The following is a 24,229-nucleotide window of genomic DNA, read 5'->3' as shown; positions in this document are numbered from 1 at the left end:
CTCCCGTACCTCTCTGAGGTTGATCTTGTGCTGTAGTCGCAGACTTCATGGCTTCAGGTGGAGCAGGGGAAGACGATGGAGGCATTCCTCTGGACATTGACAATGTGCACATGCTCCTCCAAGGTCAGTCTATTTCTGTACTTTTATATGTGTGTGTGTGACATGTGATGTGTTGTAGTGGGGATCAAAGTGGGAACCAAATCATGCCTGGATACTGTTTCATTGAGTTTCATCGCTCTGATTTGGCATCATTTTAATATTCTCTATGAATTCATATCCTTAAATATGTTTCAAAGGCAGGTTAAAAGTCAGATTCATGCAGGTCAGTGCACAGAGCAGAACATGTTATACGTGCCTTTGCTGTGTCAGTGTTCAGTGAGAGTGGAGTTGGTTGGGTTATGCCGATGCCAGTAGTGTTTGGAAAACACCACACTGACAACTGTTGCTATTTTTTGCTGCTTCTTATGACAGGAAGTCACATCACACTTTAGACTCTTCTGATATTTGGAAACACGGTAAACTGAAGAGATATATATTGGCATAACAGTGATGAAGCGCTATTTATCACAATGAAGGGGTTATAGTACAGTGTAGTGCAAGAATAAAAAAAAAGCCTTACTTATTCCTGAAAATAATTCCAAGAAAACTGTTACAATTGCACATACACCAAAAATAGGTAAATATTATTATTATTATTATTATTATTATTATTATTATTATTATTATTATTATTATTATTATTATTATTATTATTTATGCAATCAAACAAGTCTATAGTTGTGTGTATCAAGTCCTTGTAATGTCCCAATTTATTTTATAGCACTATTTTTTATATATATATTTTTTACAGGCTGCACAAATGAACTTTCATTTGGCTGTGACAGGTAAAAAAAAATTAGCATGTTATTTTTCATTAAAATAAGAACAATTCAGCACTGTTTTTATTGACATATTACCATTGATCAAAATAATTTGATCCTCATGCATCTTGATATTTGGCAAGAGTTGCACATTCAAAAGGACAATTGTGAAAACAAAAAGTACAATAATACTAATTTAAGTTTTTTTTAACATTCACTTTCTCTATTTAATTAAAAAAAAAATAATAATGGCTTCATATAAAATTTAAACTCTTTTCACAGAAATCAACCACTGTGTTTACAAGTGCTTACATCAAATCTGTCTTTCTATGTGGCTTTATGTAAAGCTGTCCTCTTCATTTGAATTGAGTGTTTCAGATTTACATTACAAGCAGTTTAGTAGAAAAGATCATTTTTTAGGACATGGCAACCTATACTGCTTGTTTGTTCCACAACCATAAGCTTGCATGTGACTTGCTCTTTAATTAGTGTTGACATATAATTTTCCTGCCAAACTGGTCTTCAGTCACACCGCAACACATTAAGTATGATAAATCTTTTTACAAGAGGCGCTAATGCCTCTGGAAACTACCTTCGCAGTCAACAACTGGACAAGTATGCAGTCACCAAACACCCTGGTACTGCAAATTTTGTGAGCTCATGTGTGAGAACTAAACAGACCTTGTGCTTTTGCCTAAATTAAAGGTACAGTATGGGGTTTTTAGTGTCATTTAGGAGAACAGATTTGGTAGAAATTCAGTATAATATTTGTAAGTTTGTTTAAATTGGTGAATATAATTTTTTTTAATTAACTGTGAATGAGCGTTTTATATCTACATAAGGAGCAGGTACCCTTCAATGTAGGCCGCCATCTTGCACCGCCATGTTTCAACAGCAGCACAGAACAGACAAGCACCAGCGTTTCTGTTGGGCCAAAAAGAATGGTATTGATTCAAGTTTCTTTTGGTAAAAACTTGACAAATGGATGATCATACGTATCATGCAGCACAGGAGCTTCTTGTCCTCCAAAGCTTCACTAACAGGACAGGTAAGCAAGAGAGTGATTCAACCCAGAAACTGACCACTAGATATCCCTATACAATCCCATTTCTACGCACTGTACCTTTAGTAAATTAATATTATTTGTTTTTATTTTGAGGTGTAGTCATGCAGAAGCGTGTCACTTTATCTCATCTGTGTCCCGCACCGGCATTGTACTTTCACTATTTTGCGCATAAGGCTGTGCAACAGGTTCTTGTTAACAATACAGCAAAATAAGTGCATGCATGAATATGTTTGCAAAAGCAGTTCACATGGTCTCTAAAACTGAAACTGCTTTAAAAATGTTGTCATTAAAATTTTACGCACTCTCAGCACGAAATTGCTTAATGATTGAGGAGCACAAAGATCTTTAATTGCACTTTGCCATGAGAAAACATATTTGACTGAGACTTTTTATGAAGGCCTGAGGCTAGTAGTAATTATAAATGTGTTGAAGCCTCCTTCTTCTTTTGTGCTGGACATGTCAGAGAACTGGGTGGAGTCCAGTGATTTTAAAAAAATGGGGAGTTTCCTGCTTTGGCCAGCTCTCAAACAAACAGGCGGTTTGATTTAACCTGAGTGAGTGTGAGTGCGTGAATCTGAAAGTGATTTTTCTGGTTTGCTCAACAGCTTGTTTGTAATAGAGGCACCATTAAATATGTCATTTTGCGGGTTGTATTTAATGGCAAAACAAACACTTGCTCCTACCACTACTACTTGAGTACTGTCATCACAAAGATACTTAAAGAAGTGGTTAGAGATTTATGACAGTGACATGGGCACATGCGGTTATTTTATTTATTTATTTGTAACCTTTATTTAACCAGGAAATGCTCTTTGAGATTAAAAATCTCTTTTCCAAGAGAGTCCTGTTACAGAGTTACAAATAGACATTACACAAATAGCAGACGCATAGAACAGCTACACAAAAAATACCTCCAAAAAAAAACAGCATGAGTGACATTTAAAGACAACATCTGTAGACAGAGCATCAGCCTCCAAGTCATTTAAGGATAGCTTAAAAGCATTCAAAGTTCTCCGACCACAAAGTTTCAGATCCTTTTGTAAGGCGTTCCAGGTCAAGGGAGCAGCAAACCTGAAGGCCTTTTTTCCAAGTTCAGTCCTGACCCTCAGAACAGATAGTAATAAGAGATCCTGGGATCGAAGATTATGAGATCCTGAGTTCTTTTGTGCAATGTAGGTGAGGAGGTAAGAGGGAAGTAGACCTAAGATGCACTTATAGATTAAAAGATGCCAATGTTTTTGCCATCGTGATGACATGAAAGACCATCCTACTCTTGAGTACAGCATGCAGTTCGCAGCTCCATAGTACACTATCCTTACAATTGCCTGTTTTTTTCTTGCCAACACTCTTCAAGCTGAAGTAGGCACATCCAAAACTACTACCATTTATTTATGTGCTGCCTGATACAGAGACAAGAAAAGCCTTTCCAATGTTATAAATAGTATAAGGATAATATTTTGGTAACAGAGGATTAAAGGTCCTGGTCTAGTGCCTTTTAAAGAACCATGTATGACCAAAACCCCCTCACTGTATCTGTCTCAGAGTTCATTATTGCTGCGTTTGTGTCTCTGTGTATATTAGCAGTGTGTGTGAGAGTGTCAGTATCTATGTCTGTCACTGTCTTGGAAGCCAGCCCGGCTTGTTGCCAGATCTCAGCCGGTAACCTTACTTTAGCTCCAAGAGGAAGCCTGCAGCTCCGTGTCATCGAGCAGGAGAGAGGGCAGTTATATTTTATTTAAAGTTCACTTCTTATACATGGATTTAATGACCGTTAGTAAAAAAACATGGAGGGTCCAGGAGTCTGTCATTTCCCTGCTGCTGGTGAGTATCTTTTACCTGCCTGCAGCTCAGATGAGGGTCTCACTGTTGATATGAAGTGTCAGGATTATTACTGATTTAACTGCAGCACGTGTCAGACATGGGAGCTCAGGTCCTGGATTACTGGATAGTATTTGTGTGTTCATTTTGGAGATAAAAATATAAAGAATTCCTTCAAAATGTTCATGATAAAGCATGATGGTAGTAGAGTGTGTTCCATTAGAACTTCTTCTGTTTGCAAACCAGGATGAATTGCATGCATGTCATTTTTCTTAGAACCAAAGTGGGCTGAGAACCCTAACTCTCACCCAAGGAAGAATGCAGTCATAATCATGACAATATCACTACACTCCATATTAGGAGTGGGAATCCCAGGACCACTCACAATATGACACCCAATACCAAATCCTGTTACATTGTCTCCAATAATATATTTCCATATCTATTTTTTGTCCCTCCTCTACATCATATCATCCACAAAAGAGGATTTAAGGTTCCGCACTTCCTCCTGAACGTGTAAAGATTGTTGTTGTGATTTTTTTTTTGTCTGTTTTCTCGACAGTGGAGCATGAACAGATTCAGAAGAGGACTTTTACCAACTGGATAAATGCTCAGCTCTCTAAGGTATGTCATGGTATTTGTCATGTGTGGTGCTCATGGAATTGAGAATGACCAGAAACTGCATGCATTTAGATTTGAGGGACATTGGCATACACCTACATGTTTCAACAAATCAAAGCTGTATGATTTCAACACTTTGAACATAATACTGTCTCTTCTTTATGCTTCCCATGTCAGTATTTGGTCTGCATAAAGTATAAAACAGTTTATATTTGAATTTAAATTAAGTCCTCTGGCTTTGTTTAAGATACCTCATACATACTTTTACAGTCAGCTGTCAAATAAGATACATCTTTTGGAGATTGTCTATATGTTTTTATAGTTTTTATGAGTATTTTATAGAAAGGAGAGGGCATGGTGCAGAGACTGCAGTGCAACCCTGTAGTAGCATCAGTTCACATGTAGTATGCAAACTTTTTCATATTACATGACTTTCTACTGTTTTGCCTTTGTCTTTTGCACATGGTTCAAAATATTCTATTAATTTCATTTATAGAAGTTTTCATTTTCACAACACAATATCACAAAAAGGGTCAAATACAAACTAAGAAAACAACAATGACAGAGGAAAGAAAAAAGAAACATACCATAGAGGAAAAAAATGAAAAACTGCCAGCCTGGGAATAAAATAGTCAGTCTAATGGTTACTAATAGTTTGAAATACTTTTGATTTTCTATATTCCTAAATCTGGAGTTAAAGCTACAATGAGGAAGTTTTGTCTGGTTATGAAATAATGCAAAATCTATACTGATGTCTCTATATGACCCACAGAAGCAAACCCATGAAAGAGGATAAGGACCACTGGAAATAAACATTTTAGAGGCTGAGCCAGTAAAAAAAAAATACGGTGTCATTTTTAAAAATCATTGGATTAAAGTCAGAACTCTGAGAAATCTGACTTTAGTGTCAGAATTTTAAAAAAATGACACCTTCATTTTTTTTCTTTTTTTACAAAACTTCCTCATTGGAGCTTTAACTCCAGGTTTAGGAATATGGAAAATCAAAATAATCTCTAACTATTATTAACTTAAATTACACCAAAATATTTTTGCTTGCTCACCCTTTTTTTCAGAGGCCCTGATTCTCTTCCTTACAAACCAGACCATCAGAAAGAAGGCACATTATTTCTATAGAGTAATTTTGAATGACTGTTACTGCTGCTACAGGGTCAGAGTCCCAATGATGAGATTGAGCACCCTTTGTTAACATTTCCACAGCAAGCATTCCCATGGAGTGATATGGTTGAGTGTAAAGACAGCAGGAGAAGGTTTCTCTGTTATAGAATTCTACCTACGCAGATACAGGGCAGGATCATGAAGTGAGAGGAGGTGCTGCTCCATCAAACCATCAAAGTTAACAAAAGTAAAAGTCCTCACAGGAGCTTTAACAGGAGATGTGAGAAGAAACCCCTGCCACAAGTGTGTATTTTTAAACATGTTTTGGTGATGTCTACCAAGAGAGTGTTGGAAAAAATGGCCTGACGTCATGGTATGGTGAAGCTGTAAGATATTAATTAACCTGTAAACACGCTGACTCATAGCTGAGGACCAGTGAAGCAGCTCACATGGATCCTGAGACACTGAGCTGCCCCTGGCTGTCGTCGAAGTATAAATAGTGCTTCAGTGAGGCAGAACTGTGCGTAATCTGAATCCTGCCACCTCGTCATAAACGCATGCACATATGACTGCACTGTGAAACCACTGCTTCATAACCTGCCATCTGTTAGAACAGTCTACTGACGACCCCCAACAAGAGACACTTCCTTTATGTCTAGAGGGCAACAGTCAGTGTTGTGACTTGGTGTAAAGCTTTGATAAGAAACTTTAAATTCAACTTTCTGTTTCTCAGTTGGTTGCAAAAAACATGAAACCATTTTTTTTGAGACGTTTATTTCTATTAATTTTTTTCTATTCCAAGATGATATTTGAGTACCCGAGTAACTTCCTGTTTTGTCTAAAACAGAGACCCCAAAATACTTCTATTTATTTCCTTGTATCTTGCAGCTGCTTTGATAAATGAGTGACGCTGCTCTTCATGTATTGTTACAGAGATGCCCTTCCTCCTTCGTGTCAGACCTCTTCGCTGACCTCAAGGATGGATCACAGCTGCTCGACCTGCTGGAGGTGATGACAGGCCAGCCTATGGTGAGACAATACAATGCTTTCTTCAGTAATCACACTATTACAGTATGAGTGTAAGGCTATTAGAAAGCTAAAAAAACCCACAAAAACATGCAGTTTTTTACAATAATGCTGTTGTTGTAATGTGTTTCCACAGAGAAGACAGAGGGGCCGAGGAGTATTCCAGCAGAGGGCCAACATCGAGACAGCACTGAACTTCCTCAAGAAAAAATCAGTATGTTTCCTTACAGAGAAAAACAAACAACACATTTCTAGGGATGGGCGATATTATCGGCCCTCCGATATTATCGACCGATATTGACTTAAAAATGTAATATCGGGAATTATCGTTATTGGGTTTTTATAACCGATTATTGTTCGGTAGGCTTTAGCAACTCCGAGCCTGCATGAGCGCAGCATTGGACGTTTACAGGCGCGCGCTTGATGACGTATAACAACAACACGCTAGACTCATGGGTTGCTAACTATGGCTAACAAGCTTGATCGCCCGGTGCATGAGATAATAATAATACATTTTATTTATAAAGCGCTTTTCTAAAAACTCAAAGACGCTGCACAAAGGATAAAATATCATATAAAACAACAAAATAATAAAAAACATGAATAAAACAAATTTAAAAGCAATCATACGTTGAAAGCAGTTCTAAATAGGTGGGTTTTGGTGAGTGATTTGAAGGTGGACAGGTTGGGGCAGTTTTGAATGTTAAGTGGTAAGGCGTTCCAGAGGCTGGGGTGACAGAGAAAGCTCTGTTCCCCCAGGTTCGGTGCTTGATGTCAGGTGACAGGGAGAGGAGGTGGGCGTTGGAGGATCAGAGGTTACGGGAGGGGGTGTGGTGGTGGAGCAGGTCGGTGAGGTAAGAGGGGGCCTGGTTATGGAGGGGTTTGTGGGTGAGAAGGAGGATTTTAAAATGTATGCGCTGTTTGATAGGGAGCCAGTGGAGGTTTTGGAGGACAGGGGTGATGTGGTCACGGGAGCGGGTGTGGGTGAGCAGGTGGGCGGCAGAGTTCTGGATAGATGTCCGTGGTTTGGAACTATTTCCAAGTGTCACCTACCAATCGTAAATTTGCAATTTGCAATGACTGCAAAGCGTTGGTTATGCGAGGAGGAAACAAGGCGTCTTCCTTGAATACATCAAATTTGATCTCCCATCTCAAGAAGAATCTTTCTTGATTTTATTTGCACTATTTTTAGAGAGCAGGGCGATGCAGCCCAGTTTATAATTTAATGATTGTACTATTTGCCAAGTTAGGACCATCTCCTCACTCATTGAACTTGGAATAAAAGCGAACTTTGTTTGTTCACTATTCTGGACTGAAGATATGCATCTTCCTTGTTTTGATATTGTAGTGATCTGTAGTGTTTGATCTGTAGTGTTTTTTGAGGCAAAATGTTTCTCTCTAAAATCTCTAAAAAATAGTTAATATGGCAGTGCCATTTTAGCACTTTTTTTCCAAAGCTTAAGTTGAAGTTGTTCTCTTATTTTGCACAAACAGTGTGTACATTTGGAAAGCCATGTTGCATTTATGTACGTATGCATCCAGTGGGGCATAACAATACAATTAGGCATGATGTGTTAATTCCACAATAGGAGATATGTTATGTCGTTACCAAACAGTTTTGGTGTAAAAGGCCTGAATATATCGGTATCGGGTGATATCGGTATTAAGAGCTGGACAATATATATGGCATCCCTACACATTTCATATGAATCTACACTTTGCTGCAGTAACATTTGTTTTGGTTGATTGTTGTAGATCAAACTGGTGAACATAAACACCCCAGATATCATTGATGGACGGCCCTCCATCATCCTCGGCCTGATATGGACCATCATCCTCCACTGTCATGTGAGTACAGATGAAAAGTAAAGCAACCAGATGGAAAACCGCAGCTACATTATTAAATATATCATCCTCTTGTTTCAGATTGAGGAGCTAGCCAGCACTCTCGCCTACAGCTCTTGTCATTCCTCCCTTGACTCTCTGACCAGCCTGGACTCCTTCTCTGGCAGCCCGGTCCCAGCCAGTCCGGTCCCTGCAGGCCGGACATCGCCTCTGCACAGACGCTTCCGAATATCTGCCAAGAAGGCCCTGCTGATGTGGGTCAGGGACCAGTGCCAGAAGTGGGTTATCCACCATATATATTCAACTCCTGGACATATACCACTAATCCCAAATTATTATTTCACTCAACTTTTGTTAAAATCTTCTTTGAACTCTCTCTACCACTTTCCAGGGTTGGTTGCTCTCTCAGTGTGAAGGACTTTAAGAAGAGCTGGAAGAGTGGCGAGGCTTTCTTGGCCATCCTGTGCTCCCTCAGACCACAGCTGGTCGACCTCTCTCTGGTCCGGTCTGGAAGCAACCAAGAGAACCTGGAGGAGGCGTTTCACCTGGCAGAGAGAGAGCTCCACATCCCCCGGCTGCTGGAGCCCCAGGGTCAGGCTGGTTTCTTCATATTATCAGTGGCAATGCCAAAGTTTCAATCAATGCCTCTGTTCCTTACTTAATCTGTCTTTGTATTTACCTGCTGCTCAGACGTTGATGTTAAAGACCCTGATGAGAAGTCCATAATGACATATGTGGCCCAGTTTCTCCAGTACTCTAATGACATGCCATCACCTGATGACCACCTGCAGGTACACAACCAAACCAGTATTTGTACTTGCACTGTCACACCTTCCTAAAACTGAGCTGTCAATCTACACCACCTCTCCTGAAGGCCTTTGCTTAAATAACTGGAGTAATAGCACCACTGATTCCACCCTTTCTGCAAAGATCTTGAACCCACAACCTCCTGCATGACAAACTCAGGGGTGTTACTGATGTTTCCTGCTCTCTTCTTCTCTCTCCTCTTTGGTGGTGTGGGTGCTGGTGTAGCTGTTTCCTCTGATCGAGCCTTCTTCTCTCCCAACTGTCAACCTGTCTGCTCACTTTGCTCCGGCATTCGCTGTCTCACCGTTACGCCAGGTAGCTGCACACTGAGCAAAAGGTTCTTCTTTGGTTCCTCTGTCTTTGAAATTGCAAAGAATAATGCAGCTCTTTCTAAACAAACACTTCAGCTGCATGTGGTTGATGCTAAGAGGATGAATGATTGCTATCTTGCTATTTTGAAACACTTTTGAAACACTGCAGGGTGTAATACATACTTCTTAGATGCGTCCTCTTACAAAATACACAAATAGCTACTTTGAAGCATAGGAGTATTCACTGACAGTCTCAGTGTTAAACTTTTAGGTCCCTCCAAGTGAGCGTGCCCAGGAAGTGACCTGTTGGCTGCAGCAAACCTACCAAGAGCTGCTAGAGGCTCGGACAGCTACAGAAAACTCAAGCTTTGCTGAAAGATATCAGGTGAGGAAAAGAAAAAGCACTGAAAAAGTTAACTGATCTAAATAATTTGGATGGTGTTAATACATTTTGGATCGTCAGGTGTTTCAGAGACTCGCTGACTCCTTCACTGAGCAAAGGAAACCAGTGATGACCCTCCTTGCTGCCATAAGACGCTGCCCTGAGCTGAGTCAGGAGCAGCGAGCTCTGAAGACGGCGTGGGATGGCCTGGAAGAGGAGGTGAGGACATCCACTGACAAACCACAACAAAGTTACTTACAATACAGTGATCGGATTATGTGCTTTTTTTTTTACATGGTGTGCATTTCTTTTGTCCTGTTCAGCTGCGGAAATGTAAAGCAGACCTGGACTCAAGTCTTCCTCCTCCGCTAGACTCGGTTGTTGATTGGCTGCAGCGTGTGGAGGCCGCGCTAACAGAAGAGGGAGGGAAACAGAAAGCTCATGCTGATGCTGCAAAGAATGCGAGAGCTCAACAAGACAAGTTGAAGGTTAGAACTACTCTGAAAAAATCAGATTGGCTAGACAGGCTAAAGAGAAGATTTTGGAAGATCAGCGCTATAATAATGAACAGGAATCCTAAAAGCTTATTGTGGCATGAAAGTGGATGTCGTATATGAAATTCTTATGATGCTGTTTTTTCAGACTTTGATGAAAGAGATGAGGCATCATGTCAACATCCTCGATACCTTCAAAAACATGGACAACTCAGGAAGCGTAGTCGTGCCACTTGAGAAATTGGACGAGGTAAAAAGACGGTAAGTGACATAAATCTTTAGATATTTTATTTTGAAACTGTGCAATTTAGTTCCAACAAATTATCTATATACACTGCATGAACTCTTTCCTTCTTTGGATACAGCTTAACTGATGTCCGAGTCACAGCCAAGTATCAAGGGATCAAGCTGGAATACCAGGAATCGCGTCACACTGTGCTGGATCTCTTGGGCCACATTAAGGCTAAAATTCAGATCTGGAGAACTCCCTACAGATCCCAGGAGGCAGTGACTCAGCTTCTGCAGGAGTGGCATGTAAATATCTGAAACAATATAACCATGAATGAACTTTATGTACACTTTAAAAATGTTAAACAAGTTCTAAAAAATATACTATGCTCATTCTAGCAGAGTTATTATGACAGAAATGCAGATTAACTACCCCACATAGCAAAATTGGTCTGATAGGTCTTGGCCAGATCTGGCGTCAAGCCGGCACTGCTGGCTGACTGCTGGCATGGCAAGTGGTATGTCAACCGGATGTGGACATGATGGCATTGTGTATTTGATGGCATGCCACATCTGGCCCAATTGTGGCTTGGTTTATGTGGCCCAGATCTGCCCATGCTGCATCTGGGCCGATTAAGGTTGAGCTTGTGATTAAGCTGGCTAATGTGTGGGCCATCTCTGGCAAACTATATCTGGTCCACTTAAGGGCCATCATTCTTTGCTCTATGTTGGCCGAGTCTAAGTGTATTGTGGGCCAGAACCGGGCCAGACCAATTTTGCTATGTGGGAGCTTGTACTGGATTTAGGAAAGGAAAGCACATTTGATTAAATGTGCGGCCCTATTTCTTGGTTGTTGCAATAACTGAGGCGTGAAATAAATGTTGCGCTATGGAAAAACTCTCAAAAATGCTGACTTCTGTTGATTAATTTCTCAGGAATCAATCAACCGCCAGGGCCAGCTTCTGCTCCTGATGGACGCTCTCCAAAACCTGAAGGAGAAGGCCAATGTTTACACCAGCAAGGCAGCGCTAAGTATGAGCTAAATATGAGCTAAATATGCTTCTTTTATCACATTTATGAAAGCAACAGATCCTAGATTGATATTTCATGAGGAGTTTTCATATTTCTAAAGACTTCACCTCTGGATATTTTTCACCCTTTCAGGTGAAGATTCCCAGCTCATCACTCGGCAAGTAAAGGAAGCAGAAATCGAAGCTGAGACGGTAAAACAGAGTGTGACAGCTGTTAAAGGGGCGATGGAGAGAGTGGCGTCTGCGTGGGAGACTTACAACAGCTGTATGACCTCTCTGCGGACGTGGCTAGAACAGAGGACAGATCTGCAAGACCAGGTACCTCGACACGTTTGATTAGAAATTGCGTATTGCTCCTTTAATTAATGATCTATTAGATTTTTATTCTGTTTTGATTACTGCAGAATATGAGCGAGTGGACATCATGTCAAGCGAGGTTAAACGAGGCGGGGAACCTGCTCATTGAAGTGACAGAGTCTTCAACCAGCCGCGCTCTGGCAGATCAGCTCAGCAAGGTCAACATGCAGTGGGCTGAATGCATGAAGAGGACAAAGTTTGTAAGTGTCACCGCTCTCATTGATCCTTTCACAAGGCCCAAACATGAAGTTATTCTAATCTAATTATTCAAGATCTGTAATAACCAGGCATGCCTCTCTCAGGCAGTACCATCAGAGCCCAGTGTCAGCCCCCTGTGTTCTCAAGTGGTGCATTCACTGTCTCAGGAGGCCAGCCTGCTACTGAGACAGCCACTAGAAGTGGCCTCAGTCCCTCTGAAGGCGAACAGACAAAAACTACAAGTGAGTAATGAAACAAATTAATTAATGAGACAATTGTTGAATCTGTCTGTGCCTGACTTTCTTTTCTTCTTCTTCTTCTTCTTCTTACTTTGTCTCGATCAGCTGCTGAGTAAAAAGATGACTGAGGCGAACCTTTCATCTCTCAGTCCATCCAAAGACCTCCAATCCCCTCAGGTGCTCTAACAATCATCAAACTAACCAGTCTGTTCATGATGCTGCTCTTACACAAGACAACTCAGAGAGGGATCAGTTCTGATTTATTGAATGTGTACGACAGATGCTTGCTGAAGCAGAGCGGGCCTGTGGAGAGCTGCAGAGGGCTGCGTCCAGGCTGGAAGGTCGGCTGGCCGAGCTGGACCACTGGAGCACCGAGGCCCTGGACTGTAACCAGAAACTGAAGATGAAAGAGCTCAGAGGACGGCCTGCAGTGGAGTCTACAGCCAAAGTCAGCCAGCTAAACTTTATACACCCTCTAATCAGCCATCACAAATTACTTCTGAAGCTTTTTCAGCCAGGAGAGCATTTTGATACCTCTGTTAACATGCATTGTGCAAATGATGGCAGAGTCAAAGTCACAGATATTGCACAGATGCAATTTAGGTACTGTAGACTTTTTTATGATTGTCTCTGAATCTTAAATCAGTATTCTTTTCAGGAATGAAACAAAAAAAAACATGCAAAACAAAAGTTTGCTTTTTAATAACGGCCATGACAAATTTATTTTCAGTAAATATTCCCATATTTGATCCTTTTGTTCCTTTCTGTTGTTTCATTGTGAACCCCCCTTGACCATTCCCAAATGGGGTGAGAGCTGAACTAAGGTATCACCTTTTTCCAGGAGTTATTAGTCAACCGTGTAGCCAGATATGTGAAATGTGTGGTGTGCAGACTCCCAATACACATAAACTTATACTTTACTTTATTGATCCCCCAATGGTGGAAATTCTCTTGTTGCAGCAGTTTAAAGCAAAAGACAGGGGAATACAACAATGCACTTACAAAGTTGAAATAGAATAGTTAAAGGTAAAAATAAGGATAAAATGAAATACAATTAAAAAAATAAATAATAATAATAATTAAAAAAAAAAAAAAATTTCAATTCAATTCAATTCAGTTCAATTCAATTCAATTCAATTCAATTCAATTCAATTCAATTCAATTCAATATTTAAAAATATATCTATATATACACTATGGACACTTCCTACTTATGCATGGGTAAGTTATTGCTAAGGGAAAATTGCACCAGATTGCTAAACACAATGGTCAAACAGAATAACACAAAGGAAAAAATCTTACTTATTCCTGTCATGGGACCCCTTCTTATTGCTTGTTATCTGTGTACATACACTCTGAACTTTAGCTAAAAATACATTTGCTACCACTAGACCACCTACGTGTGCCTTTGGCTTTAATATAGCAAAAATAAAAAGCCCCAAATGCATCATGGGAAGTTGTAAAAGCCATTGCTTTAGCTTAGTTCCTTCAAATTAAACGATAACGAAAGATCACATCATATATTTGTGTTTTAGGTCCTTTTGTCTCGAGGCTTGCAGCTAGAGAAACATGTTGTGACTGAAGGACAGGACCTTCAGGACCTTGTTACAAAACTGCAGAAGACCTCTCCTCTGCAGCACCTCTGTACTTCTAGCATACAGGACAGGACCTCTGAGGCTGTCTCCCACTGCCAGGTGAGTCAGATCGATGTGTTGGTACTTGTGTAGTTCTTAGGTCACATATATTGTATGGTAAAAATGTTTCTTTTTTGTTTTTAGGAAATTCTTGGAATGTTCAGCCCTGTTAAGTTTCAGCGTCCTGTTGGAAAACCTCAAGGGACTCAGAAGCAGACAGAGTCAGGGTCCATTGTTGTGGCCAGAACCAAACATGTTGACCGGATTGGGAATGTTTTGCTGCAAACCCAGGACCCAAATCAGGTCAAAGCAGAGGTGACAACTCGGAGAATTAAACCATGGACAAAGGGTCTCCAGCATGGTAACACAAAGGATCAACCATTTGTTGTCATCCCCCAAGTCCAAGTCCAAAAGCAGCCTCAGCCTTTAAAGGAAGCTGTAATTCAGTCCCCTCTCGCTCAAACTGTAAAAGAAGCTGAATCCAAACCAATAATTCGTCCTCCATCATTTTCCAAATCCCAGCCTCAAGCTCCGAGTCCCAGACAAAAAGATCAACCTCTCCCTGCTGTTACCCGAGCTCCTGTTGGACCAACATGTGCAACAAGTCCAGTTCTGTTGAAACATGTGACAAGTCCAGTCTCAGGGGGAAAAGAAAGCTCACCCCTCAATAAATTCAAAGTCCGATTTCAAAGCCAACCACACGCCGCTCCACAGAGTGACAAAAAACCTCCACTGCCACCAGTCATGGACCGCAGTGAGGTTCATTCAAAAGCCCAGTCGATGGCAAAGAGCAGACTGCTGAAGGCAAGGTCTCATCTGCAAGGACGCATCCAGCAGGCCATCAAGCTGTTTGGAGGCAGAGATATTTCAGGGTCAGAAGCCAAGAAGAAACAGGTATGGATTCAACATCGAATGATTGAGAATAAAGAGGGCAGCATTACCTTTTACTGATCGTTTCTAATCATTAGGAAAGTAAACTGTTATTTATCTAGTCTTTCAGTAAAATTGAAATAAAACAGCAAAATACTTTTCATTTTTAAATTTGTCTTGAAGACCTTACTTGAGATTCATTTCCCCTCAAAATCAGTTCTGTGTTTTGTAATGAGTGTGAATTATTTTAAAAGTGACTGTTAGAGCCAACTTATTGTCACCTTGTTGCTTCTTATGAGTGTAAAGCAAAGCTGCTTTTTATGTTGCAACATCCAGACTTTTGGAACTCCAAATCCTCCCTCATCATTTCGCCCCATCCTCCAAACGTCTGTGGTGTTTTGCTTTGCACAGCGATCAGTCCTGTTTGTCCAGCTTTGTGTCTTTCTGTGCAGAGAGCTTTAAAGGTTCTGCAGCCTGCCGTCCTTGAGGAGTTCCTGGGTGCAGTGGAGGGTTTTGGGGCCTTTTGCACTGGGCCCCACCTCCAGGAGTTGATGCTCCTCTCTGACTCAGTCAGAAAACAGTGGGAGGTATGAGAGGGAATTAAATTAGCAGACTTATACACCTGATAAAATGTTTGATTTAATACTGTCAGTACAAAAAGAAAATAATTTTAGATGCATTCTTTTTGCTTTAAAAATATAACATAAAAAAACCCATTTATTATTTTAATTTGCTTGTTTATTTTTAATGTTAAATGTTTATGTTATTTTATATCTTTATTATTTGTAATAAATTGTTATTATTTTTTATATTTAGAAAACACAAAACTTCTTAAAAATGACAGAAATAGCATAAATTATACAACATAATGCAAATAAGTGTAATTAAGTGCTATTTAGCACGATAGTGTGCTACTTATGGAGTAAGACCATGCAAAAGGTTGACTCCAACTGTCGGATGCATCGTACCAGTATATCATCAAGTCAACATGCACACACTTAAACCAGTAAACACTCCAGCACACGCTTAAAACTAAATGAAATCTCAATAAATCGGTATTTAACTTGTGTCCTTATGATATGGCATGATAACTTGGCACCACCTTCATGTAAGCGTCTACTTGTGTGTCTCTCACTCAGGATGTACGCAGAGAAATGGCTGTCTTTGTTCCCCTCTTCTGTTCTAAGATCAGAGAGGGAAAGCAGTCATTCAATGTTGTACAAAGTGAAACACAAACTAACAATCTGCACGAAGCCACTGACCAGACTGACCCTGACTGTTTGCTGCAGCAGCAGGTATTTGCATAACTCTGTAACATTTGCATTAACGTCTGATTGTGTTGTGTGTGGTAGTATGACCGTTAAGTTTGGCTGAATGGATGAAGTAGCCAGAAAGAAAGATCACTGTGAGTTTCTCAGACGGTTGACTTTGCACTCAGGCCGTCATGGATGAAGAAGCATCTGAGGAGGAGAGAGCTGAGTCACTCCACCAGCTGAGTGACACACTGATGCCAACAGATTCCTCCTGCCTGACAACAGAGCAGCTGAAGGAGTCCGATGAAGTACAAGAAACTCAACCCAGTGACACAATGCTGCAATATGACAGGTAAGAACATACTATAGACAGGCACTAAGGTGTTGCATACATTTCTGTAGTTCAGTTCTGTTTCATATTCATTTGTTTTGACTGAATCTTAAATTAATTCTTAACAATTAAATTATAATCTTAAAAAGTATTGAAAGACTCCAGCTTTTAGAAAACTAAGATACAAAGTACATGGATTTTTGTTTGTTTGTATGTTGAGACTCTTTGGCCTAAAGCAAGTCTACGGAGCCTCTTGGGTGCTAAAGGCTGATTTATACTTCTGTGTTGAATCAAGTTAAGTCAAGTAAAAACAGAGCCATGCAAAAATCTGTGTGCATGATATGCAAATTTGTAAGTGTGGATTTGTAATCTGTAAGGATGGATTCGTAATTTGAGCACACGGCTGACAGATACGGGGGAACAGATTTGTAATGGGAATGAAAATTTCACCCATGCATGATTTGCTAACGTGCACAAACTGAAAATCCAATCTATTTGCACGGTTTGCAAATCCATGCATACCAATTACACATTTTTATGAATTCATACCCACGGGTTACAAATCTGTACGCCAATTATAAATTGTACACATGGATTGGCACATGACTTTTTTTTTTTCTTGACCTGACACCCAGGGGGCTCCAACTATTTTTTGCATTTTTGTTTATAAAATTATGGTTTTAAATTGAAATTTAAAACCTTTCTTAATGTTAGAGGATCATGTAAAAAAAGGAGCAACTCTCCTTTTTGACAGATCTCATGTAAAATGTATTTTTAAGTTTCAGTTCTAGTGTGACTTACCAAGTGGGGCCTTGTAATCATCAGAAAACCTTGAATTAACTCTCATGAAGGCTGTCAGTGTTAAAATCCTCTGCTCTGGTACATGTTAAAAACCTCTGACCTCATATGTGTTAGCCCAATTCAAAGAGGAGTTTTTAATTGGTTATGAAACTGACAAATTAATATTGACACCTCTACATGACAAACCAAAGCTAATGAGATCATTAATACGATTGATTATTTCAATATAGTCATCTTTAATGTCTGGTAGGTGTCAAACAAATGACAATCAGCACACTGCAGAAATAGACTAATGTACATTTTCCACAACAAAGATTCTCAATAAGTTATGCATTAGAATGGGAAAAGGAAGAAGAATGGTATTTTTCTCAATAAAACTCGACGTACACATATACAGGAGGAAATCACCAAAGACATAGGAGGTACCAGTTTGTCCATAGGTGGCACCAACAGTGACAAAAACTGAAAGTTCCACACATTTAAAGTTACATTTAAAGTTAAGAGAAAGAATGCTTTAAATGTTTTTTAGATTTTGGCCAAGCTTAACATACTAAATGATAGGAAGCATTGTCAGATATTAATTTAAGTACATCTTATTTATATTGAATGACTAATAACTGAAATTATTGCATCTCTAAGTTTTGAGTTGAAGTTTAACTACATTGCTTTATTGGCACAGACAGCCTATCTATTAACGTTTGTCTCTCTGTAATCCTTCAAGTCTATTAATCTTAATGAGACTCCTGTAGGACTGAGTGGTTCTAACTGACCGACCCCGACTTCCCCCCCTTGTTGAACATTTCTTAACTCAGCAGGGGACAGCAGCTCCGAGGAAACACCCCGCTGAGAGCGACTGGCACGTTGGCCGACACACAGCGGAGCAGCAATCTCCCGCAGAAACAAAGCGCTGACAACCCACAGAAAGACCTGTCAGCCATGGGCACCGCTGTGTCAGTGCAGCCCTCTAGTGATATCTACAGGGTTCAAGCTCAGGATGTGCCAGCAGAGAGGGAAGATTACCTGAGACAGAGCAATAGCTGTGCGTCTGGGAGGACTCTTAAACCTGCACTAAGAGCCAAAGAGCAGCAGCTGACAGCTCGTGTGCTGAACATCACAGAGAGCGATCGGCCAACCCAGGCTCACATACAGGTATGAAGAGAGCACTCTCTTTCTATGGACTTTTTCTTTTCTCTTCTAGTTATGACATTTGGTGTTTTAAAAGCTTATAGAATGTGCCTCCTATGATACTTATGAGTCCCCTTTAGAGGTAGCTCATGCTAACTGTGAAGTATAGACTTAGTGCTTAGGTTGTCATGCCACTTCATTTATGTCAACATTGCATATATCAGTGTGTTTTATATTTTGTGGGGGGTTAGATGTAAATATGTTTGTCAATAGGTGCCTTTCTCTGTTTCTTTCAAGCAGTGAGTGAAGCCAACTCATCAGTTTTGTTTATACTAAGGCTAAGAGTTATTCATAGGAGTGAGGTGTGGTTAGGGGCGCGGTTGATCCACTGACAGGTGAGCGCATTGTTTTTGCTTGCAAGGCAACAAGGCTATGACGTTCACTACAACTCTTTGACTGATTCTGTAGTTTGTACATACTGTATAATCAAAGTTCTTTTTTTCTAATGTAGCAAGATTTTTTTTTCTTCAAAGTTATATTTTTGGTAGAGGATAGGACAGTGGAGGACACAGGAAGAGAGTAGGGATTGACACACTGGAAGAAGGCTGCAGGTTGGCCCTCTTGAGAGCTATAGCCTCTGTACATGGGGTGTGGGAATTAACCACAAGGCCAAACCAGCGCCACATGATGGAAGATTTTTAAAATTAATTAATAACAGACAAAACAATAATAACAGTTTATTGACTGCATAGAAATACATTTTTTACATACAAATATATAATTTTAAAATCTTCATTTTTTTGGTTAGATGACTTCCAATGTGAAAATATTTGTAAGAATATTATTAATATTTGTTTTATTTTTTATTTTGTTATTTTGACAGAAAGTAAGGTGGGGACTTTCTCAAAGTTGTAGTTTTGTGACTAAAATAATCTGCAAAGATTGTGGGTAAATTAATGTTATGTATTTATTTTTTATTATTTATTTAATACTTTTTATTTAATAGTTTTCACAAAAAAAAAAAACAACAAGAAAAAAAAAAAAAAACAAGACAAAACAAAGACGTTTCAGCATGTCAGCATTGGATGAGTTTTCTTATATAAGACTATCTTCTGTAAATAAACAGCTATTTTTAACTTATCCTTGAGTATAGGATTTGATACCTGATGCAGAAACACACTTTAAAGAAAATTTACAAAGAAAAAGATCTACAACGTCAACAAGAATGAACAGAGAAAAATAATAAATAAATAAATAAATAAATGAAAATAAAGTTATACTGTTATGACAAATTGATCATTACTGGAGAAGTTAGTATTGTTGAAAATCCTCTCTTCAATTCATAAAACCTCTTCAGAAACCAATGGGTGATGCCACTGAGACTATCTCCATGTTTCATTCACTCTGTGGTCTAAACTGAATTAATTAGACACATGAATTGATGATGTCACTTGTTCATTATTGCTAGAGGTTCAGTCAGTGTGAGTCCATGCTGATGTCATCTTGATGCATGCAACTTTATCTCAAGTGAAAAAACTCAGTTTTGTGTAGTCAGTCACGCTGCCTTGAGTTTTGTAACTGACTACAGAAGTGATCATACACATCATAGTATCTTACACAGAATGGTCAAATGGACTTAAAGATGCTGTTGGTAGTCACAGAGTTAACATCTGTTCAGAGAGAGGGACTTCAAATGTCAACACTATCCCTCCCAACCAGATTTCCTCTTAGCCCCCCAACACAGATTGGCGTGTGCAGTCATGATAGTGCCGGACTCATAACCAATCGGAGAAGGTAGTAGGGGCCACCCCTTAACCAATCAGGACAGAGGATTGGAGATTAGCTATGATTGGTCTGTCATAACTGGAACAAGGGGGATAATAACATTGCTTGATACAAAGGCATTGGAAAATGCAGAGATTTTGCAATAGTCTGAAATTACTCCACTTAATGATGAGTACTGATGGGTTTCATGACCTTTTCTCCAAACCCAGCAGAAAAAAAGTAACGTTTTTTACACCATTCCTACCAACAGCAGCTTTAATTTAGTTAAAAGGAGAAAAATCACGTATGTTTAATTTCATCGCAAAAACTGTAAACTGACTATATAGAAGTCCAGTAGTTCTAGTCTTAGATCATGTTTTCAGAGAAGCATCTCTACCACATCTTGATATGTCTAAAAATAACAAGATTTTTTTAATTGAAGGAGGTGTTATTGTCATTTCAGAGCACATTAGCACATGAATAAAAATGTTTTTAGTATTTTGGCCCCTGTAAAAAAAAAATTGATCAATAATATGAAATACAACCACACAAGAATAAAATAATGATAACAAAATACCTAAGGCCCTTCTAGAAAAAACAAACAACCATGTTTAAAAAAATAAATCAAAACTTCTTCATATGAATACATATAAATACAGAGTTATTGCATCAAGTGTTGCAGATCAGACTAAACCTCAGCAGACTCTTTGCTCTCAGTGACCTGTAGAAGACACAGCAGCAGCTGCAGGGTGCTAATCCTCAGTAATTGGATAGGCTTGCCGCTCTGTCTTTCCCTCTTTTCTTCACTGGACAGTTACTATGTGACTCTCCCCATCTCCCAGGCTGTTGTCAGGGGCAACACTGTCGAGACCAAGCAGGAGCCAGAGTGGACCGTCATCCCAGAGACAGGCGTCCTACTACAGGATGAGCACTCGTCTGAACAGGAAGCACTAGAAAGGTAAACTCTGAGACATCATAATGAAGAAGGATTAGCAGGGGTACTAATCCAAAAGTGTATTATTTTGGTGTCTTTGTCTGGATGAGCAGAGTCTTTTGACAGTGATTGTTCTACATTTTTTAAAACATATACATACAGTATAGCTTTAAATGACTTTGTCATTGCAGGCTTTACCTGTTTAATGGAATTAAACATCCAACAGTCCTACATCTAACTTGTTTTAGTATCCTAATATATTAAAAAAGACACTTTGAGATGAACTTGGTGTCACAGATTTCTCATCCGACTCTGTTTCCGTGCAGCTGCTGATAAATCCCTTTTAATGAATCCTGTAAAATGTTCTCTGCAGGTACAGAAAGTGCTGCGCCGTATTTCAGTCCAAACTTCAGAAGAACAAACAACTTATAGAAGATTTCATCCCAGAGCCTGTCACTGTGTCCAACCTGCAGAGCCACAAGAAGCAACTACAGGCAAGTTTCAGCAACATCTTATCACTCTACTTTTATACATCACAGTTTTATGATCAAAATGATATCATAATTACAAGATCAAATGTTCAAATCATGCTCCTAAAGCTCTACTTTACCTGTGCTTCTCCGTCATATGTCATAAGCCTGCAGAGTCAATCTTCCCCGTGTCATTTAAAGGATGTGATTGTGTCTAATCCCTTCTTGACAGACTTTAAAACAGGAGACAGATGCACTGTACTTTGAGTGTGAGCTCCAGCGTGCCCAGCTATCCCAGTACACCCAGCTGATTAACGGCAGAGATAAAGGTGGAGTGGAGAGCGACTGGGAGCAGCTGACTCAGCAGTGGAGAGGTCAACAAATGTGCTTACAGAGCAGGTAGAGTACAGCTCTTTTAAAGGGATAGTTTGGTGTTTTTGAAGTGGGGTTTTGTGATGTTCTTATTTATAGTAAGTGTATTACCCACAGGGGATGACAGTCAGCTTGGTCTCAGTATTGAGAAACAACCAGCACAGAAGCTATGCTGTACACGTCTGTAGATTTCACAGTGCAGTTTAGCTAATGTTAAGAAAGTCAGGATCTCCTGTTACTCCTGACAATTCTTGTACAACCTAGCTTTAAAGGAGTGCCCCTTTAAGTCTTAAAGACACATGCACAAGTATTCAATAATTCTAGTTGATAAAAAAAAGTAACCTTTACCAACAAGAAGTGTTTATTTTTTTGCACATTGGTAGCTGGATTTAACTATCAACCCAACTCTATTATCATTTATAATAGCAGCTTATTCAAACTATTAAACTAGCTGTTTCTTTGGCATGTTTCAGGATGACATCTCTGGAGAGTACTGCCGATCTGCTGGAGTCTGCAGACGCTCAGATAGAACTGATAACAGAAAAACTGGACCGCATCATCAGAAGACCTGTTGACATCTCCTCCTCCACCCAGACTGAACCTGGATTTTTATCTGATTTACAGGTGTGTGTATGATTTATTCAGATAATTATGATAATAATAATTATATAATAATATATGGGCTGGCAAGACAATTTAAGAGGAACAGCTAAAAAAGGAGTAAAAGAGAAACTACTAAAAGCAGTTAAAACAATAAAACAATTCAAATCAGTAAAACAAACAAAAGCCATCGATGAGTGAATAAAAATAGATTAAAAATAAATGTTATATCTTGGATAAAACAATATTACAAGAAGGCCTTTCAATAAAAATATATTTTCAGCTCTGATTTAAAAAGAAGATGCTGATGCAGCTTGCCTGAGATCCTCAGGCAGGTCGCTCCACAGTCGTTAATATTGTCAATTAAGACATTATGACTGAAAAATGCTCTTTTTCTTTACTTTATCCTGTACAACTTATTCGGTTGAAACAAATGCTGTTTGGTTTTTTTTAAGCATATGTTTTGCTAATTTTCACATTTTACAGGGTATTCACAGAATGTATCAAAACTTACAGAAGACCCATAAATCCCCCCCCCCCCCAAATATTGGCAGAATATTACACACATAAAACACATACAGAAAAGTAAAACAATAAAAAAGTAAGAGTAACGCTTAAATACATTTTCAGAAAATTCTAGACGAAACCTTACAATAAATAAAATTACATTGAAAATAATAATAATGTTAATAAAATAACAATAATAAAAACATAAAAAACTAAAATGTAGCATAAAAAAAAAATCCTCACATAAATATAGAAGATGTCATTCGCGTCATCACATCACAATTTCAGCTCTTCCTCCATGTCAACACTTTTTATAAAATTCAAAAATGTCTCCCAGATATCAGCAAACTCAGAATCCTTCTTCCTTACCACATGAGTATGTTTTTCAAGAGCTAGACTTGCTGTTAATTCCTTTAACCATCGACCAAGAGAGGGGCAACACACATTCAATCTGCTCCAATACAATGCATTTAAACACCTCGCCTGTAACAAACAAAGGTCCACCATTATTTTCTCTCTATTAGGCAGAGTGAAACAAATGCTATGTTAATTATATATTTATCTTGTGTTTTTTTCTTGTCTTTAATTTTTTGTCTTTTTCAATATCATTTTAAAACCCCTGAAAGGAGTTTTTAACTGGCTAGAAAACAGGCTGAAAGTAATACTGATGCCTCTTCTTGAGCTACAAAAGCAACAAGACTGACTATTTCTGTGAAGCTATTTTTAATAGGCAAGGCAAGGCAGCTTTATATGTATAGCGCATTTCATACACGAGGGCAACTCAATGTGCTTTACATTAAAACATTAAAAGCATTGGAAACATTCAGACAAGCATAAAGGAGCACAATTAAAATGACAAATATAATAAAACAGAAAAGAAAAGGAAAATAAGAAATATATTAAAAGTAAATTTAAAATTTGAAAATTTCATTTAAAGTGAGTTAAAATATGGTAGGAAGGCAGTGGCAAATAAAAAGGTCTTAGTCTTTTATTTAAAAGAGGTGAGAGTTGGAGCAGACCTACAGCTATCAGGGAGTTCCAGATATGTGGTGCATAATGACTAAACGCTGCTTCACCATGTTTCGTTCTGACTCTAGGGACTGAAAGCAGACCAGTATCTGATGACCTCAGAGGTCCAGATGGTTCACACAGTAGCAGCAGATCAGCAAT

At 39.1% G+C, this 24,229-nt stretch overlaps 1 protein-coding gene across 1 annotated transcript in view; it reads left to right on the top strand.

The window, feature by feature from the left end:
* Nucleotides 1–24,229, top strand: part of LOC117824574 (nesprin-2) — a 113,859-nt gene that overhangs the window by 539 nt on the left and 89,091 nt on the right. Inside the window, 30 exon segments of the mRNA XM_034700107.1 lie at nt 37–123; nt 4,307–4,368; nt 6,415–6,510; nt 6,644–6,721; nt 8,263–8,355; nt 8,434–8,630; nt 8,744–8,943; nt 9,043–9,143; nt 9,385–9,474; nt 9,742–9,855; nt 9,934–10,071; nt 10,176–10,340; nt 10,495–10,607; nt 10,712–10,880; nt 11,510–11,606; nt 11,739–11,923; nt 12,010–12,162; nt 12,265–12,402; nt 12,505–12,576; nt 12,680–12,847; nt 13,934–14,092; nt 14,177–14,926; nt 15,355–15,489; nt 16,042–16,197; nt 16,341–16,507; nt 18,103–18,436; nt 21,019–21,134; nt 21,484–21,604; nt 21,813–21,979; nt 22,426–22,576. Coding sequence (XP_034555998.1) covers nt 48–123; nt 4,307–4,368; nt 6,415–6,510; nt 6,644–6,721; nt 8,263–8,355; nt 8,434–8,630; nt 8,744–8,943; nt 9,043–9,143; nt 9,385–9,474; nt 9,742–9,855; nt 9,934–10,071; nt 10,176–10,340; nt 10,495–10,607; nt 10,712–10,880; nt 11,510–11,606; nt 11,739–11,923; nt 12,010–12,162; nt 12,265–12,402; nt 12,505–12,576; nt 12,680–12,847; nt 13,934–14,092; nt 14,177–14,926; nt 15,355–15,489; nt 16,042–16,197; nt 16,341–16,507; nt 18,103–18,436; nt 21,019–21,134; nt 21,484–21,604; nt 21,813–21,979; nt 22,426–22,576 — 4,761 coding nt within the window. The 5' untranslated portion in view covers nt 37–47.

Source organism: Notolabrus celidotus, chromosome 13, assembly GCF_009762535.1.
Source record: "Notolabrus celidotus isolate fNotCel1 chromosome 13, fNotCel1.pri, whole genome shotgun sequence".
Taxonomy (NCBI): Eukaryota; Metazoa; Chordata; class Actinopteri; order Labriformes; family Labridae; genus Notolabrus; species Notolabrus celidotus.
The sequence above is the reverse complement of the archived record's forward strand: the minus strand, read 5'-3'. Positions and strand labels throughout refer to the sequence as shown.